The 19,286-nt window shown below is 43.3% G+C and overlaps 1 protein-coding gene across 3 annotated transcripts; it reads left to right on the forward strand.

Moving 5' to 3' along the window:
- The first annotated feature begins 749 nt into the window (after positions 1-749).
- Positions 750-17,230, forward strand: TMBIM6 (transmembrane BAX inhibitor motif containing 6). 3 transcript variants are annotated; one of them, XM_040234122.1, is made up of 10 exons: positions 750-837; positions 7,908-7,995; positions 8,366-8,474; positions 10,981-11,101; positions 12,301-12,349; positions 12,457-12,554; positions 12,755-12,834; positions 13,311-13,411; positions 14,085-14,160; positions 15,224-17,230. In XM_040234122.1, the coding sequence occupies exons 2-10, from the start codon at positions 7,940-7,942 to the stop codon at positions 15,242-15,244; spliced, it is 711 nt and encodes a 236-aa protein (XP_040090056.1). In that variant the 5' UTR covers positions 750-837; positions 7,908-7,939; the 3' UTR covers positions 15,245-17,230. The 3 variants fall into 3 exon arrangements, with proteins under 3 accessions (XP_040090056.1, XP_040090058.1, XP_040090057.1); XM_040234124.1 differs by lacking the exon at positions 750-837 and adding an exon at positions 1,559-1,578 and having other exon boundaries at positions 15,224-17,021; XM_040234123.1 differs by lacking the exon at positions 750-837 and adding an exon at positions 3,275-3,295 and having other exon boundaries at positions 15,224-17,021.
- The last annotated feature ends 2,056 nt before the right edge of the window (positions 17,231-19,286 follow it).

Consider the following 19,286-nt stretch of genomic DNA (forward strand, 5'->3'; position numbering starts at 1 on the left):
GAGCTCGAGCCCTTTGATCTTCCATGGCTTAGTTTCTTCAGGGCTGTCAGGGCAGCTCGGCCAGACAACCACCCTCGTTCCCCTCCCACCCATCGGACTGATAATATCCACCTCTCCGAAGCAAGGTGGACAGGGAGGTGGTCCTGGCAGCCCGCTGGCCCCGCCCACGACCCCAGATCCACCATTAAGGCTCAGAGAGGGACTTTCAGGGTCGGCTCGTGCGTCCGATGCAGGACTGGGGCTGTTAATTCTTCCTCGCGTTCCTGGAGAATTCACTGAGCTTCCATAGGTGTTCTGAAGTTTAAGCTTCACTAGATTCACGGTAAATTGGCCCTTGTGACAGCGTTTTTCTGTATGTTCTCTGAATCTGTTTTCCCCTTTAACATTACATGACAGGCCTAAACCAGAATCCTGACACTTGCAGCGCTACCTCACGCGTTTTGCAAGCTGCATTAGTTACCCTGTGTTTTGGGTGGGGCCTGCCCCTCTTCCCTTTGTCCACTAGAGGCGGCTTCGGACCGCGACCCTTCCTTACCATGCAGGAAGAAGGGGGAGGTCTTTTGCAACGACGCTGGTTGGCGGCTAGAGTCCTGATCGACAAGGGAGTTAAGCAAATAGCTCTGAAGTAAGTAGTCGCTGTTTATGCACGTACAACCAATGGAAGGGCAGAAGTGCAATCAACGACCAATGAGGACTGGCCTTAGTCCGAATATGGAGGCGGGGCTTCCCTCGAGGGGCGGTGACGCAAGGTAAAGAGTCTGGAGCGGACCCTGGGAGAGTCAGAAGCACATCCGGTGTTAGAAGAGGTGTGTGGGCTCCTGAGAGGCCAGTTAGAAGGTATGTCTGAAGCTAGGAGTGCGCAGGTTGGGAATGAGAAGTGGAAAGAAGGTTAGCAGTTATTGTCTGAGAAAGAGTGGAAGTAGTCACCGTTTTCGGATGGACTGCATCCTGGGGGAATTGGGCCTTACTCGGCCGCTGGACTCCGGAAAGCTAGGCTGAGGGGAGAGGGAACTACAATGGCGCATGCGCAACTGTACCGTAGCGGGGGAGACGCGGGGGGCAAGGTTGCTGGGTCTTCGCGCGGCGTCGAGGCGGGGATTCTGCGCGTAAATATTATCGAAGGCCCTTTCTTGGCCTTCCTGCCCCGCCCGGGCCGCGTCCCTCCTTTTGCTCCGCGCAAGTGTAAACTGCCTAGGCCTAGCCTCGATCTCTTGAATTCGGGGCGCGTTTCCCCGCCCTCCCCACACACACCCCCCTTCCTTCGGAGGAGAATGAAAGCGAAACCTTACGGGTTTGTGGTCATCCCAACCCCTCCCGACCGATTGCTGGCCTGCTGGGAGGCCTCTGGCTAGGCCGCCTGTGGGTGAGGCGGGGGCTTGGCCTCGGGAGTACCCGGTCCGACAGGCTGCCCTGTCACGGCGGGGCGGGTGATGTCACACCCTTCTGTGACACGCGAGGCATCTTAGTTACTTGGAAGCCAACAGCAGAGGCGGGAGGTGAGGAGAGACCGGGGCTAGGCCTGGTTTGCCAGCCCCACTGGGCAGCCCCGCTCTGATCTGATTGGTTACCTTTGGACAGGTGAGGTGGCTTTGGCTTTGCTGGTCCTGGGCCTTGTGGGCGTCTTTCTCAAAGTTCGCTCAGGAAAGGCGTCGCTCGGGCAGTTTTGATTTTCTTTTTCTCTTGGACCTACTGGCTGGAGCTGTGGTATTTTTGTGTATTTATTAAGTGAGGAATTGCAGCCCGGTGCCTGCCCAGGTTGCGTTGCCTGCTTCATCAGCCTTTCATGGACCAAACAACAACAAAAACCTTTCTGAACTTGAGACTCTGTTCCAGCAATAGTTCAATTGTGAATGTGTAATCATGCAGAAGAGCTGACTGTGCCTGAAACATAGAAATTTCAAGGTTAAAGGTTAACGGCAAATGGGCTTTTCTAGTCTAGTTACTTATTTATTTCAAGTTTATCTTTTGGTTGAATGTGTAGTTTAAGAATTAAGTTCAGGAAAGATAAAAGTTTCATAACCACATTTCTCATGGCTTCTGCAAACACCTTTCTGTAATTATTTGACTTATTCTCTTTGGTGTTTTCTTTTTCCTCTAATGTTTTTTTTGTCCTTGCGTCAAGAGTATGTTGACATTTAGATTTTCTGCCATTTTCCTCCAGTGGAGTCAGAATGGTTGAATCCTTGAGAAGTGCAGTCTGTAACTTGGTTTCAGTGTTTCCCTTTTCCATTATTTTGTTGTGGAAACCTGGCTTAGTACTCTCTTTCTTTCCTTCTCTCCCTTCCCCCTTGTTGATCCACTGAAGTCTCACTCTCCTAAATAGGAAAGGTGAAATTAATCCAGATACTTGGTCAGCCATTTCAGGTTTTTTCCTGACATATGTGTGTGGTTGATATTTACTGTAGAAATGCTGAAAAATACAGAAAAGTATAAGAGGAATCAGGATGTGTTTGTTGTCATAGTAGTTTTACGATTTCTCTTGACCAGCAGCTGAAACTGCTTTAAGGAAAACTTGCTTTTCTGCTCTAAGGTGTAATAGTATAAAGAGCACTAGAGTTTACCCTAACCTGTCCTGGCTCTACTGTTTAACTTTCTGATGTTTGTCAGCACTAATGTCTGTTTAATGTCCACTGTAGTGTTTAACACTTTACAGTAATTTCACAGAGATTTTCTTATTGGGATTCAGTGAGCTTGATAGGGAAGGTGTTAATCATCGTTCTCTCACAGATGAGGAAGCCTAGATGACCTTAGGTAAAGTGATTTCCCCAAAGTTATGTGGTAGAATATGGCAGGACTTGTAACTTCAAATCCAGTGCTCATTTATGTTACTTTTTTGAACTGTCTTTTTAATCTTTAGAGAGGTACTAATCATTCTTGTCCTTTCTTCATGTGTATGATGATCAAAGAGGATAATGTACATAGTACAATGCTTTGAAAGTTGTGAACTTTTATATAAATGCAGTCAGTGGTATTGTTACAGGAGGTACCGTTGCTGGCCTGAAGAGTTTCACTTTATTTCATAAACTACCCATGGGTATTAGTCTCCTCTGGGAAAACACTGAATATTCTCTTGATGCATTATCTTGCTAAATTTTCCTTTGCTACTTTGATTTGGGTTTAGAAACTGGTAGAAATGTCTTTGACTCTACCTTGCTCTTCTCTAGAGTTACTAACCAAATTGCATGGAGTAGCTTTTATATGATGCATACACATTTTTGTTTTCAAAAACAGTATTCAAACGAAGGAGAGAAAAATTGTAGACTGGCTTTTAGAGCCACTTGAATGACCCTTTAAGGAAAGTTCCTCTCTGAGCCAGCTGGGAAATGCTGATGTGTGGTTGCAACGCTTCATTAGATAGTAGCATCTAGATTTACTCTGGAGATTTAAGTGTGGGGGATAGCAAGATGAATCAGATGCAGGTTCTTAAAGTGATTACAACAAAATATGTGAGAAAAGTTCCTGCACAATTAACTGGAATCCAAAACACTTGGGGAAAAAAAGAGCTTTAGGAATGAGGGTTGAGTGAGTGTGCCATTTGTCCTAATCTATGCCTGCTCTCACTTGGGCTGAATATGGTTTTATTGGGGAGGGATTGCTGGTTTATACTGGAAGATGATTATGTGCTTAGGACACTGAGACCTTCTTACGATTCAGTGTCTGTCAAACAATTGTGCTTATAGTGAGGGAGATTTAGTAGTGTCAGCTTGATGCAAAAAAATAATTTATTGAAGGCAATAGACATTCCATCTCCAGTTACTTGTTAGGTTCTGAGGCAGCCTCCTAGAGATGCAGTGTTACCTGATCCAGGAATTTTGGTCCAAGTTAAGGGATGGGCTGGGACATCTGGAATCCAAATCTAGGACAATCAAAGCTCAGCCCTAGCCGAGACAGAATTTCTTGGATTTCCTGAAACCAAACTGACCTGCCTCCTAGGGGTGGCAAGGAAACCATCAAGCTAATAAATAACCATTTACTTCATCAAATTCTTTTCCACATCTGATGATCACTTAGTGGTTATTAGGCTGTCTCAAAACACCTTTGTGGTCCTGGGGGACAGAAGAGACAGTGTAAATGTACCAGCAGAGAGACATGCCATTTAAACCTTTTTAATCAGTAGTAAGCTTAACCAAGTTCCTTTCAATTCCAGTTTATAATTTTCCTACACTCTCCCTTCCTCCCATTTAATTTTACTCTCATTGTATAACTGTTAAGCCTTCAGGATATAGCTAGCTGTGCATTAGTTATTGGATAATATTTTTTTTTTTAAGTAAAATACAGAGTGTATATAAGTTAGGTCTAAGATAAATGTCTTCTAAAACTAGACTTTTAAAAAGGGAAAGCCACCACCTGTAGCCCTATGAAGGGTGTGTTTGGAACATCTGTTAAATGATTCTAAACAAAAATTTTTTTTTTTAGAAAGGGAAGTCATGCACTGAGGACATGAGAGTAATAAATTACACTAGTAACAACAGTGGTTAACATATTGAGCTGGTCTTAGGTATGAAGCACTACTCTGAGCACTTTATTTGTATTCTCTCGCTTAGTCCTCATTCCTATGAAGTAGGGAATATTAAGTGTTACTCTTTTACAAAAGGGGAAACTGAAGCACAGTGAAGTTAAGTGCCAGAAACTTGCCACATCATACAGCTAAGGAAGTAGCCAGGGTTCAGAGGCAGCTGGCCTTGTTAACCACTGTTCCAGGGACATGGTTGTACAGAGTCTACAAGCTATTTAGTAGGAAGAACTGCTAACAAAATTACTGCTCCACCCCCCCCCTTTTTTTTTTAACATGGGATTTTTCTTTAGTATCAATCAGATCCTTTTGGATGTGTGGGAACAGGATTCAAGATGGTTGAGTTTACTACAACAGGAATGAGGAACCATATAATTCACACACTGAATGTTTAAATAAATGTGTGACCAATGTTTCTTTGACTTGTTGGTTTAATGTTGTTAAATTGTATACACTGAGGCAGCTTCTATGCTGGCTCCAAAAGTCAGCAAGCTTTTCTTTTTCAAAGGCAAGGATTTTTTTTTTTAATGAATGCTAAATGCATGATTGTTTTGCATAGCTTTTGGCCACTTGGCCATGTTTCATTTGCATTGTACTTAATAGGTGTTAGAATAAGATCGAGGAGAGTTTATTTATTTATTTTTTAAATTTAAGGCTTGGCTGTTGATAATATTATGTTTTAGGACAGGTTAAGGAAGATTCTTAGAATAAAACAGGAGATTTAACAGTATGTGAGAAGTCACAGGTGTTCATTGATGACACTGTCTGACTCCTGTCTCCCTCTGCCTGGCCCCGCTGCCCTTCCTCAAACCAAAGCAGACCTCATGAATACCGACTCAAAGCAGTGTATTCACTTAAGTTTTTCTTTCTTGGTAGAACTATGCAGTGTTTTCGGGTGCCTCTGGCAGAGAGGCCAGCCTGGGAAACCACAGATGGTGACACTTCCAGTGAAGCTTTAGCAGTGTATGCGTGACCAATTTTGACAAGTTTTGGTATTCTGCCTTTCTAAGGATGAAAGCATAAAATGAGTCTCAAAAGAAATTTAGTTATGATTAACACTTGAACATTTACTTCTCATTTACAAATGCAGTGCAGGCAAATTTCCCATGAGTCTCAGAGGCACTGTACACTTTCCTGTTTCAGATTGGAGTGTAGAACTGTGTACGGGTTGGGGTCCAGAGTGAGACAAACCAATGGTGGTATCCATTCTGTAATGGGTTTCAATGTATGTTAGGGGAAATCCTTTATTGAGTACCTTTTTAGATACTTGCAGTATACTTTTCTCCTTTATTTTGGTAAAATACACATAACATAAAAATTATTTTAAAAAAATTTATTTTAATGTGCTTTTACATTTTATTTATTTATCTATTTTGATTGAGCCACTCAGCCTGCAGGATCCTAGTTTCCTGACCAGGGCCTGAACCTAGGCCCTTGGCAGTGAAAGCATGGAGTCCCACCAGACTTCAGGGAATTCTTTGTACTTTTTTAAAAGCAAATCCTTAAACAAAGATTTTCACTTAACTGTGGGGGCCCTCTGGAATGTTAACTGAGTTACTTGGTTAATGGTTTTGAACACTTCAAGCTGGGCTGAGAACTGACTGTTCCTGGGACTGAAAATACTTTCGGTATGGGAGCTGCTATTTTTGAGTTATGAATGCAATTTAATCTTGTTCAGCTGAGTTTACACAGGAACACTGAATGTAGGTATCTTCTCTACACTTCTGAGCACAGGTAGTTAAGGCTAAGATTGAAAACTGGTGTGTTTAGTCTGTCTGGCAAAACCTGTAAGAACACTTTTAACTCATTACTTGTCTGTATGTTATTGTCTATTTGGAACAGACCAAGAGGAAACTGTCATATGTTTCCTTGATTCTAAGTCCTAACTCTTTTCCCCTCTGATTTTAACAGTTCTGAAATTGTCATATACACCTTGTCATATTTATTAAATGTTTACTTTATTGCATTTTCCCCATAAAGTTGCTACTACAGTTGCTGTTTACCTTTGCATCTAGAAAATTTGATAATTACATATTTCACTTAAATTTTAGAGTTGATAGATTTTAAAAAAAAACTTAAGAGTTGATAGTAATGGGGGAAAACTAGCTTTATTTAATTAATAAATTTTTTTAACAATTTTAAATCACAGGACACTAAATCATGGAGAAATTCTTATTTGACACCTCCTTCCCTATCTTAACAACCTTTGATGACTTTGGTTTTACCATCAGCAGTTTTAAGAGAGATAGTCAGTACCTCCTGGGAAATGCCAAAGAGCAAACTGGCATTCTCCCCTCCCGCAATTTCCACTCAGTGGGGTCTGGTTACAGAATGTTGCCCCTTTCTGACTAACAGCCTCCAGGGTATTTGAGGATTTAACTCCCCTCCCCATCCCCACCTTTAACTCTTGAAATTGGAAGCAAGAGGCACTCTAGCTTTGTTGTGAGAGAAACTTGGCTCTGAAGGTTGCTTCAGTGCTGTTGCAAGTTCTGTCTAGGGATGTCATTAGAGCACTTAATGGAAGCTTTAAACAAAGACGCTTTCCAGATGCTGGATTCTGCCATCCTATAAATGTGTTCTCTAGAGGGTGTATTCATCATGGTTATGGAAGGCTGTGGTTGGCTGTGCAACGGCCTGCAATCATTGCACCATCTCGATCAAGAGGGCCAGAGTCCCGTGACTTAGGGGTGAGGGGAGTGGCTCTTGTAGGTTCTGCAGCTTCTCACTGTATCCACCCTTAAGAACAAAACTGACTGTGCTATTGAGGTGAGTAGGGATGCGGTGAGAAAGGAAAGGGGAGATCAGGAAGCAAGCCAGCCGTGGTAGTTGTCTTCATTTGTGAGAGAACCTCAGGAAACAAATGGTAGCGAGGCTGTGAACTCTTGAGGATGGCCCAGGATTCCACAGGAAGTCAGTTTGGGGATTGTAACTTAAAAAAAGTTTCCTTCTTTGTTTCTCAAAGAAACAGTATGTCTTTTAAAGGGGCAAGTTACCTGCTGAAAAAATGGAAATCGATCGCTGGTAATGAAACAGTTTGGGCAGAAGATGAGTTTGTCCCCTTTAAATTGGTTGCATATGATTGCGAATGTATTCTAAAAGGAAATATGTAAAAATGAAAATGGTGGTGTTAGGGCAGTGGGATTTTCAGATAACTTTCATTTTTCCAAACTCGCACGTTGCTGTCTTTCATAACACATACCTATGGCTGATTCATGTTGAGGTTTGACAGAAAACAACAAATTCTGAAAAGCAATTATCCTTCAGTAAAAAGTGAAAAGCAATTATCCTTCAGTAAAAAGTAAAGAAATTTTTAAAAAATTGAAAGAAAGTGGTTTGGTATGTTGTGTGTCCCTGTATCTTTCAGATGACTTTTCTTATCTCCTTGATTCCACAGAGCGGAGGCTGTGTCCCACAGACACCAGCATCATGAATGTATTTGATCGGAAGATCAACTTCGATGCACTCTTTAAATTTTCCCACATGTAAGTGCTTTGACCTTGACTGTGCTTCTTTTAAGTTTCCTTTTATATCTTTTTTTCTTTTCCTTTTCCTGGTGTATTAACTTTTGCATGTGTGAACTAACATATTAACTTTGCTAGAGTTCAGAGGATCTGATAAAAGCATCCAGACTCTTAAGGGCTGCTGTGTGGTCACTGGAAAGCCAGTTAGTTATTATAGTTTGGGTACTGATTGTTAATTCTGGGCTGTGGGGCCTCCCTCAGAATTTTAAGATTTTCTCTTCTTTCTTTATTGTATTAAAACTTTCATATATTCCCTGAGAAGGAAAATTATCCTTAGCTTAGAGAATAGATTGGTCCTGGAGTGATGGCCATTATTAACCTTCTTTCCTAGAACCCCCTCGACACAGCAGCATCTGAAGAAGGTTTATGCCAGTTTTGCCCTCTGTATGTTTGTGGCGGCTGCGGGGGCCTATGTCCATGTGGTCACCCATTTCATTCAGGTAAGAGCAGTTTTCTCCTCTAGTCGCTGTGGCATAAATTGCATTAGGAAGAAACTAGCTCAGCAGGATGGTAAAAGCCTGTGTCTGTCCGCAGTCTTTTTCAGTAGTTTGGGATCTGCACCCAGCCAAGTGAAAGTCGTTCAGTCATGTCCGACACTTTGTAACTTTCTCTAGGCCAGAATACTGGAGTGGGTAACCTTTCTCTTCTGCAAGGGATCTTCCCAACCCAGGTCTCCCGTACTGCAGGTAGATTCTTTACCACAAGGGAAGCTCAAGAATACTGGAGTGGGTAGCCTATCTCTTCTCCAGCGGATCTTCCCAGTCCAGGAATTGAACAGGGGTCTGTCATACTAACTGAGCTATCAGGGAAGCCCAGCCAAAACCAGTCATAAATCAGGACATGCAGAGCCATTTACTTTTTCTGGCAGTTATGCCCTCTCTAGATACTGAAAACAGGATGTCTTGACCCTGACACTGAATGCTGAGCTGCTGACGTACGAGGCCCCCACCCACTGAGTAGAGACTTGACGTGCATACTGGGGTGACTTTGCACAGTAACCTTTTTATCTGTTCTTCCATTCTTCTGCTTTTTGCCTGAATGACTGTGGAGTACTTAGATACAAAACACTGATGGTATGTTTAATTTCCAGGAGAGACAGGGTTGAGACCTTTAAGGACTTGGTCCATTTTATTCTATGATACAACTCATTTTCCTTTGTTGAGGGAACGTTTGAGTTTGGTATCAATAAAAGGAACAGTTGAGGAATAACCAGAAAGTTTGAGGCTCGCTAACCAAGACTGGTCCCTTTGAGAGTTGTCCTTTTTAGTGTAAATATGGAGATGTACTTGTGTTGGCATTTGTCACAGCTGGGGAGTGGCATGCTCAGACACCCCTATGCTCAGGCATCTCCTGGCAGAAGCTGTGTGAAAAATTACTTTGGACACTCAAAGAGAGAGCTTTGATCCTTCGAGTTTAGACCAAAACATTGTGCCTTTTAGGCAACAGTGGCCCTTTTGGCTTCTGGTTGTGTTGGCTTTTTTCAGTGAAACACAGTCATCCTCATTATTTGTGGATTCCATATTTGTGAATTCACCTACTTGCCAAGATTCATTTGTAACTCTAAAATCAGCCTTTGTGGTGCTTTTGTGGACTTTTGCAGCCATACAGAGTGGCAAAAAATTCAAGTTGTCCACTGCACCATGTTCCAGCTGAGGTTGAGCAAAGCAACACTGCCTTCTTTCAAGCTCTCATAGTGTCAACAAGTGTCCTTTTCATGGTCTGTTTAGTCCACATTTTTGGCATTTTTATCATTTTTATTGGTGATTTTGATGTTTAAAATGGCCCCAAGCATAACGCTCAAATGTCTGGTATTGCTCAATGCAATACTGTGATGTGCCTTCTAGAGAAAATATGTGTGTTAGATAAACTTCGTTCAGGCATGAATTACAGTGCTACTGAGCACGAGTTGTGTTAAAGGGTCAATACTACATACCCAAGTGTCTTTAACCAGAAAACACACATTCAGTAAGGTTTTGTATTTTATTTAGGCCAGTTGATAAAAACATTGACAGGTGCTTGAAAGAACTAAAACCTTCATTTTCTCTAGGAGCATTTGCCGAGTATCACTGATTCATTGCTCACAGTGACTGTGTAGAACATAACTACTGTGAAAACTGAGGATCGACTCTACCTTTAAAAGAAGGAAGGAACTTCGGTGTCTGCATACATCTTTAATGATTTTTTTCTGTCTCTATTGCCTGTTACTTTTCCCATTTGCTTTATATTTTTTTTTCCTTAAACTAATGCATGTTCACCATAGAGAATTTAGAAAACAGATTCGTTATAAGAAGGGAATATAAAACCCTGTAATCCCATCACCCTAAAATAACTCTTTGATTTTGGTTCTTATTCTGTCTCAGTTCATCCATGCTGCTATAACAGAATACCATAAATTGGGTGGCTTAAACAAGAAGCATCTCTCACAGTTTGGGAATTCCATGATCAAAGCACTGGCAGATGTGTTGTGTGGTGAGGGCTGGCTTCCTGTGTAAGCAGCCACCTTCTGTGTCCCCACATAGTAGGGGCAAAGGAGCTCTCTGGAATCTTTTATAAGATCATTAATCTCCCTTCACAAAAGCGCCACACTTAATGACCTAATCACTTTCTGAAGATTCTACCTCCAAATACCATTACATTGGGGATTGTGATTTAAACATGAGTTTTAGGGGGTACACAGTCATTCAGTTCTTATCTATTTCTCGGGCAAGACTCATAATTTGACTTGGGTAGTTATAGTGGATGGACTGCCTCTAGCACCCCATCATGGTCCTAACCCTGTCCCACAAGGCTTCTGGGTTTTCTCCTCTGCCTTCACTGCCTTTTCCACTGCCTCCAGGTTAGGATCAAATATTAGGAAGTTCAGGTGAATATTTTAACCCAATAAAGTCTCCTGCAAGATAAATTTGATAGTTTCAAGTATTTAATTATTAACTCTGGATCTGACAGGCTGGTCTGCTCTCTGCCTTGGGCTCTTTGGGGTTGATGATTTGGCTGATGGCAACACCTCACAGCCATGAAACTGAGCAAAAAAGACTGGGACTTCTGGCTGGATTTGCTTTCCTTACAGGTATGTTTGGGATGGCTCTGATTTTGAGGGAGCGACACTATATTTTAGTATCTCTTTAGACCAAGGCTCAAGATATGTATGTATTCGGATGCATCCCAACGGACACACTGTATTACCCTATCTTGTATTTGAGTGTGCCTTGTATTACTTTCTTATTTCATATAAGTGCATCTTGCTCCCCCATCCAGAGGGTAAGCTGTTTGTGACTCGTGACTGTGACTTCTACTTTTGTATCCAAAAATAAGCATTTGTGTGCTTGAATGAATGAAGTTTAAGAGCTTAGGTAGCATGACTTGTTAACAGCGGACATGGGACTAAACAGCAGCCTGAGAATCTGACTTAATTAAGGACTCAACGCTGGCAACTTTCGTAGGAGCGTCTGTTCTGAATCTTGCAGACAGTTCATTAAAGCCGTACGTCGAGATTCATCCTACAGGGCACTTTGCTGATTCTCAAGAAAAGTACAAGCACAGCTCTTCTAGACTAATCATTAAGGAAAACAGTTCAACCTACATAGTAAAAATGCTCGCAGAGCAACATTTGAGTTAATACAACTTGTTCTGAGTGTGTCTAATCTGTACAGTGTTGAAGAAATTGTAGAAAGGAAGGGATTTAGAGATTAGATTTTTAGATCAGGAAAAGCTGGTTTTTGAAAGTGTTAAGAGGTGGGATGAGCAGGAGGAGAGGCCATGGCCAGAGGAGAGGAAGTATTGGAGCTGGGACAGGTTTCTCTCCTGCTGGCAAGTGTCCACCTGCAGAACTGGTCTGGCCTTTTCTGCTACACAGGGAATCAGTCTGCATGACTACAGGTTGTTGGCCACTTTTCACCACTTTGCTCTTCATCCTTTTCTTCTGATTCCTGATCTGGCCCACATTACAGTCTCACCATTGCTCTTCAGAGTTTTTCAGCCTTACAGTTTAGCTTGACAATGTTTGAAATGCCTGCTTCATTTCTCCTAATCTCTGTTCCTCCTGGGTCATCCATGATTTTCAGCCAAGGACTTGGTTTTGCAGCTCTGTCCATAAATAACTTAGTCAAGTATATGTTCTCTGGAAAACAGTTGAGGATGGAAGGGAGGGAGACTGAATTATCTTAGTCTACATGTTTTGTTTTCTGGGACTGTAGGCATGCCCATGCTATTGATTAATCCTTCAAGAATTGGTGTTTATGTTATGTTCTGGGGCTTTTTGTTTCCTAGGAGTTGGCCTGGGCCCTGCTCTGGACTTGTGCATTGCCATCAACCCCAGGTAACTATGTTAGTAGTGTCTTAGCTTTTTCTACCTTAATGAAGATACCTTCTAAACAAAGGTTATATACCTGTAGCCCTTGATATAATGGCCTTTTCCTTTAACAGCATCCTTCCCACTGCCTTCATGGGCACAGCAATGATCTTCACCTGCTTCACCCTGAGTGCACTCTATGCCAGGCGCCGTAGCTACCTCTTTCTAGGAGGTATGTATGGGCTGGAAAACAGGAAGAGGATCTTTGCTTTAGCCAAAATTCTCCCTGGGACCCTTTCCCTCCCTCCAACTTGTAACTGTTGGGTTGAGAATGAAACCCTTTATTTTTTGGAGACAGTAAAGAATGGCTTTAATAAGATTGCTGAACTTTGTGTTAGCTTTTCTCAAGGTGGCTTTTGTCTTCCTTTCTAGGTATCTTGATGTCGGCCATGAGCCTGATGCTCTTGTCTTCCCTGGGGAACCTTTTCTTCGGATCTGTTTGGCTTTTCCAGGTGAGATTTGCTTATAACTTTCCAGTCCCCATTTACCTTGTGTTTCTTTTTCTTGTTTAATCTCCTAAAACCAGGATAGGCTAGGAATCCTCCAAAACTCTTATCTTCATGGGGCAGTGCTCTTGAAGCCTCCCCACTCACCCTTCCAGAGTGGAACCTTCTGCTGCAGGTCAAAGTACAGACAGGCATTGCAGTGGAGATGATGGTTTGCTCAGAAGTCATTTTTCTAAAACCAGTCCGGCAGTAGCTTCTTGTTAAAATGATTGAAGCTCTTTCAGTGACCTAAAAAAAAAATGAGTACAGAATTGTGCTTGGGAAGGTAATATGGTCTTCATTGTGGGCTTCAATTTCCATGAATGTTGATGTCTGTAGGGTTAGTGTTTGATGTACTTTGAAGTGACCAAAGTCCAGAGAGAGGTATGACTTTTTCTCTACGATGTCTACCGCTTGGTAATGTCTCATTCTTCCTTTGCCAGGCAAACCTGTACATGGGGCTGGTGGTCATGTGTGGCTTTGTCCTTTTTGATACTCAACTCATTATTGAAAAGGCTGAAAATGGAGATAAAGATTATATCTGGTGAGTGTGAAAATGGTCTTTAATAAGTATGGAGGAGGAGGCTACTCTTCAGCAGCTCTTTCCTGAGTCTCTGGGATGATCTTTTGTCTGACTCACCTCTCTTTGCACATTGGTAGGAATAAGAGTGGACCAGGTGGCACTGGCTGACTTACGTGGCCAACCTACAGGGGTATACATGATGGAATATCCAGGGTTTTGGAACTATGCATCAGAAAGCATTGTCTTTCTCAGTTCCGGAAAGACATCAGATTTTTAAAAGTTGGACTATTGATAGGTATTTAATTATCCTTACTTTGAATAGTGGTTACCTCTAGGCAGACGAGAGGGAGAGGAATCTTCCACGTTTTACTCTTTATACTGTTGTAGTCTTTAAACCATTAACGATGAGAAAAAAATGTATATAATTTTTTTTTTAATGTAATCCTCTCATAGTCTCAACTAGGTTGTTCAGGGTTCAGACTTAAGCCTTTACAGTCTAAATTTTCTTTTTTCTGTGCTCCATGGCTTTATGGAGTTAAAGAGGGTCTCAGACAGAGTTTTACTTAGTTGGTGGTAGGGTGCTGGTGAGGCTGACTCTTGGGGTTGGGGTGAGGTTTTTATGTCCTGTACCTCTGTGGGCTTGTGGATAAAAACAAGTGGAAAGTGCAGTTATAACCTGGTTCTTCTCTTTCAGGCACTGCGTTGACCTCTTCTTAGATTTCGTAACTCTCTTCAGAAAGCTCATGATGATCCTGGCTATGAATGAGAAGGTTAGCACCACCCAAAGAGGAAAGACTGGCTCCTGAGCTTAGCATCTGTGTGTCCTTCAAACCTGAGAACTTGCTCACACTGTGTGTGGGTCCAGGGTACTTGTAAGGCAGGCCGCTGAATATGAGTTAAACTAGAAGTCGTTAGCCGTTGGATAAAAAGGAACAAGTAAAGACAATTCTGGGTTTTTTTTTTGTTTGTTTTTTTGTTTTTAGAAAATGTCTCCCCAAGATTAGTATCAGAAGGAAAAGAGCTTCAGTGGCAGCAAGAAACAGTATATATGAAGAATTTAAAGGCTGTAAAGATAGCTTTAACTCAAAAAGACGTATCCTAGAGGATTTGGATAATGTTGACAGCCAGCTTTTTTTATCTTTATTTCAGAAATAGGCCAGTTGTATACATTTGTTGGTCTAATTTTTTTTTCCCAAGTGAGGTATTCTATGTAGGGTTAGCGAGGGGCAAACATTATCCACTCCAGTAGTAGGGGAACAACTGAAAGCACAAGCCTTCCTTTACAGAACTTAAATGGAACAAGTGACAGGCAGCAGTGGTGGATGCTGGCGACTGGATAGGATTTGTCTTGTCTGTGCCACGAATGGGCTGAGCACGAAGCAGGCCTCCCAGTGCAGTGAAGAGTTTGGCTGGACTGGATTATTTTGAATGTTGGCTCATGCCCAGGATTTATGTTTCCGTCTCAGGCCTAATGGAAAGTTGGTCTTGGCCTCTTATTTAGTTCTTTTAGGATAGACTGCCAGTCTGCAGCTTTTGGTGGTTGGGATCTGAGCTGTCACGGTAGTGAGTAGCCAGGAATAGTCAGGCAGTGCACCTAGCTTCACATCGGATAGAAGCGGGAGAATGTGCATAGCCTTTATTCTTGTCAAGTCTGGCAATTTGGGAGAATGCCAGCGGAAGACGGTTAAGCTTTAGCTCCTCCTACACCAAAGTAGCTTCTCTCCTTCCATCTTACTGTACCTAATCAAAGGCAGTCAGCTGTTGGCTCACTCAAGAGTTTTAGCTTAACTGTCAACACCAGAAGTTAATTGGGTCATTTTCCTCCATTTCTAGGATAAGAAGAAGAAGAAGTGAAGCAGCCATCCAGCTTTCCCCAATTTGACTTCCTCTCCCTCCGCCCCTCATTTCCTCTTTGCACACATTACAGGTGGCGTGTTCTGTGATAATGAAAAGCATCAGAAAAGCTTTTGTACTTTGTGGTTTTCTCTATTTTGAATTTTTTGATCCAAAAAACTGATTAGCAGAATATAGTTTGGAGTTTGGCTTCTTATTCCTGGGGTTTTTCCCTGCCCCGTTTTCTGTCAGCCCCCACCCCTAGCCTCTTCCTCTGCTCAAGCAGCCAGCCCACCATGATAAGGAGCAGGGTCTGCAGCAGAGGCAAGCTCCAAGAGTCCGCTCTCCGGCCGAGCTTCACCAAGTGGACCCGGACTGTTTGGTAAAGACGCCTCGGCCCTTCCTTCCTCAGCGTTGTTTGGTTTCTACACAGTTCCTGTGGGACTAGGCAGTGTGTTTTCCACTGGAAAGACTGCTGGTCCCATTGTTACTTGGGCTCATTGTATCTGAGCTGTCAGCCCCTACAAGGAAAACGAAAAGCCTCTTCTGGTGGATGCTGAGCTTCCTCTGAGCTGCCCAAGTCTCCGCTGGTCTGGCAAACACACCTTTCTGCCATGCTATCACAAAAGGAATGTGGATTTGTGTGTGTTCCCTTCCCAATCTCTTATCTGATCCTCAGGGAATCTGCCTGCTTTCCTTCCATGAGGGTGGGAGGATTTCAGTACAAAGGGAAATTCTTGTCAGGCGTTTATGAAAGGCTGATTATGGCAAGATATGGAAAATTCCCAAACTGTCCCAGTCTTTTTTTTTTTTTAATCACTATCTTAATTACTGAGTGGCCTCTATTAGGTGACTATGATTAAGGATCCCAGGACAGGAAGGATAAGGAAGGGGCATGGTTGTGCCTCTAGGGTGATTGTAACTAATCCTGCCAGACAAACCCAGATAAGGACCCACTTGAGGCAGGAGAGAGCAAAATCTCCACTAAGTGCATCTTTGTTCAGACCAGGGGGACTGGCTGTGATGACTCAGGAGGCGGCATTTGGACCAGTCCTTAGGTGCATTTTTGTCTTATCCCACCTGAGCACTAATAAGTAGTATCAGGCCAGAGATTTGGGGCAGTTGATAAATGTTTTACAGACGCACTTTTAGGCTTTGGTCTGTTCACTGGTTTCTAGAAATCTGCAGCTGCCTTTAAGCAGGGGCCGGGCGACCAAACCTCTGATTCCCTGCAGCTTTCTGTTTTTAAGTGTAGGGGGCAGTACTAATGGGGATCACCAGCTGCTCCCTGTGAGCTGCCACAGTCAGCTGGCCCAGAAGGGAAGGCAACCTTGGGAATGGTTGTGGCTTTGGCTGTCCACAGAGCTTCAGCCTAAGGAGGCTGGAGCCATTGAAAACTCATTGCTCGTGGACACCATTTTTGGCTTTCCTTGTTCACAACCGGTATGTACAGTTTGAGCCAGTGGCTGCTGGTTCACAGTGTATGACATCACCGTACCCCTTGAGACAGTTGTGTTGGCAGGCCGTGTGGTTCCTGGAGTGGCATGCCACCCGGAAGAATGGCTTGCTTCTGCAGAGGATGCTGCTCTCTGATTGAGCTGCCGTCCCCAGCCTGTCACTTGACAATTTACCAGAAGGGATTTCCTTCCTATCAACCCCCTACTAGCAACTCTCCATAAATTTGTCGATTCTTTGCTAGGCCTGAGAATGAGTTACATGTCCTGAAGCCGAACTCCACCTCTTGTGCTTTTTTGCTTGGGATTAAAGGAGTTTTCTTTAGAAACAGTGCCAAGAATGACAAGATATAAAAAACTACTTTTAAAGAAAATGCCTAACAGGTTTTTAATACAGTAATCACTGTAGTTATCACTTTCTTTTCTAGTTCCTTGGTTTTCAGCTCAGGCTGCATTCTCTAACTCATACTGTGAAGACAAAGGTGTTTTTGATTCAGAAATATATGAAATCTACATAGTCTTAATTTGTAAAAAATAAAATTCCTTAACCTTTTCTGGTGTGTGTGTGCAGAATTCAATGCTACAGCTGAGTTTGAGGTGCTGTTGACTTCCTGTTCTTGGGGCTGGGAGTGGGACAGGATTAAGTTTCTGCTCTAGGTATCAATAGAAACAAAGAGACCCCACTTAGGCCTCTCATTCTTGTAGACCTAGCTTGCCACAGATGTTGGGAATATTCTGTGTTCCATACACAGCCCAGGGCTTCTTCCGGTCCTATTCCACCTGGCCTTTATTGCAGGGAGCTCATGACAGCAGCGTGTATAGCTGGTTCCAGTATACAGCCAAGCTTTGAAGTTGAGGATGCATAATGGAAAGGGGGCTTCCCTGGTGGCTCAGGTGGTGAAGAATCTGCTTGCAATGCGGGAGACCTGGATTCAGTCCCTGGGTTGGGAAGCACCCCTGGAGGAGGGCATGGCAACCCACTCCAGTATTCTTGCCTGGAGAATCCCCATGGACAGGAGCCTGGCAGACCGCAGTCCATGGCATTCCAGAGTCAAGATGCAACTAAGCACAGCACAGTATGTAATGGAAAAACCATCACAACGCACTCATGCAAGTATTCATGGTCACCCACTGGGCCAGGCTCTTTTCTTGGTGCTAGAAATAAGTGAAAATATAAAAATCCTTGTCTTCATAGTGTTTATGTATGCCATTAAAAGCCAAAATTTGCATTCCAGTTGCTCCATTTGGCTTGCTTGCCCTCTGCTCAGCGGCTTCCTGTTGGTCTGACTCCTGCCTGAGGCTCCAGCTGAGGTGGAGCAGGAAGTGGGAGGGGCTTCAGGGAATAGTCCCCCACCCCCACCCGCAATCTTTGTAACAGAGCAGGGCAATGAGCTCCCTTTTAGTCTCCCAACCTGCCCACCAGTCAACAAGTTAAATTTTTCTTTTTTTTTACTTTATTTTGCAAGTTAAAATTTTAAGAGGTGACATAGCTACTCATTCCGGGCCTAACAGGCCTGCAGGCTGAATTAGAGTGGGAAGGTCTTGGTGGACATCAGAAGTGGAAAGATGTCTGTTGGGAGAGGAGACAGTCTCCTGACCAGGCAGGGAATCAGACGGGGGGCAACCACTTGGCACCAGGTGACAGGCTCCATGCTGGGGGTAAAGATGGATAAGGCACTTACTGCTATTCAGTCACAGTGGAGCGGCACAGGAAGCCACTGCAGGCATGAAGTTCGTATGTGGAAATGCAGGGCCATGGGACAAGAGAGAGAGCCCTGTGCCCTGATTCACGGAAAAGTACAGGAGATGATATGTGAGCAAAGGTGAGATCTCAAAGATGGAGTCAGAGGTTAAGATGGGCAGTGCTGGGAATGGGCCTTTTCAGGTCAAGAGATTAGTATCAGAAAATGCACAGGAGTGTGATTCAGCATGGGGTGCACTGGAAGCTGCAATTGCTGGGTTGTAAATTTTGAGAGGACCAGGAGGACATGAGGAGGAGGAAGGGAACTAACTTAGGGTCTGCCTTTGGGTGCTAAGGATCTGGCCTTGTCCTGAGGGCAGCTGAGAGCACCGAAGAGCTTTGAGGGAGGGAGTGGTTGGATTTGTATCCTCACATTTCAGGTGGCTACAGAGTAGAATGGGGAAGGGGCTAGTTGAAAGGTAGTTATTACACTAACACCCAGATGTGGTCTCTCACGTGTCAGTAAAAGGAAGCAGAGCTCCTTGGAAAGATGGTGCTTAGAGGTCGGCCCAGGAAATGTACAAAATCAACCTGGAACATAATGTTATGCCAGAAAGCAAAGGAACTATCAAAAATGACTACTGCAGTATCATTCAGAAGGACTCAGGGGCTGAAGAGGCTTCTGGCCAAAGATGGGATAATTTGAGCATCAATAAGAATTATAAGAGCAAAGGGTTGAAATCAAATATTTTAACTCATAAGTTCATGATGATATTTTTAAAATATTGGTCACTTTTGGTGGATGCTAGCTGCTGCTGCTAAGTGCTTAGTCGTGTCCGACTCTGCAGTCCCATGGACTGTAGTCTGCCTGTCTCCTCTATCCTTTCTTTTCTGTATAAACTGTACTTAAGGGTAATCAAAAATAAGT

Source organism: Oryx dammah, unplaced genomic scaffold, assembly GCF_014754425.2.
Source record: "Oryx dammah isolate SB20612 unplaced genomic scaffold, SCBI_Odam_1.1 HiC_scaffold_29, whole genome shotgun sequence".
NCBI lineage: Eukaryota > Metazoa > Chordata > Mammalia > Artiodactyla > Bovidae > Oryx > Oryx dammah.

Coding starts and splice junctions, on each gene's coding strand:
- TMBIM6 (XM_040234122.1), top strand. CDS start 7,940: ATGAATGTATTTGATCGGAAGATCAACTTCGATGCACTCTTTAAATTT. Junction 11,102..12,300: donor TGGATTTGCTTTCCTTACAG/GTATGTTTGGGA, acceptor TTTGTTTCCTAG/GAGTTGGCCTGGGCCCTGCT. Junction 12,835..13,310: donor GATCTGTTTGGCTTTTCCAG/GTGAGATTTGCT, acceptor TTCCTTTGCCAG/GCAAACCTGTACATGGGGCT.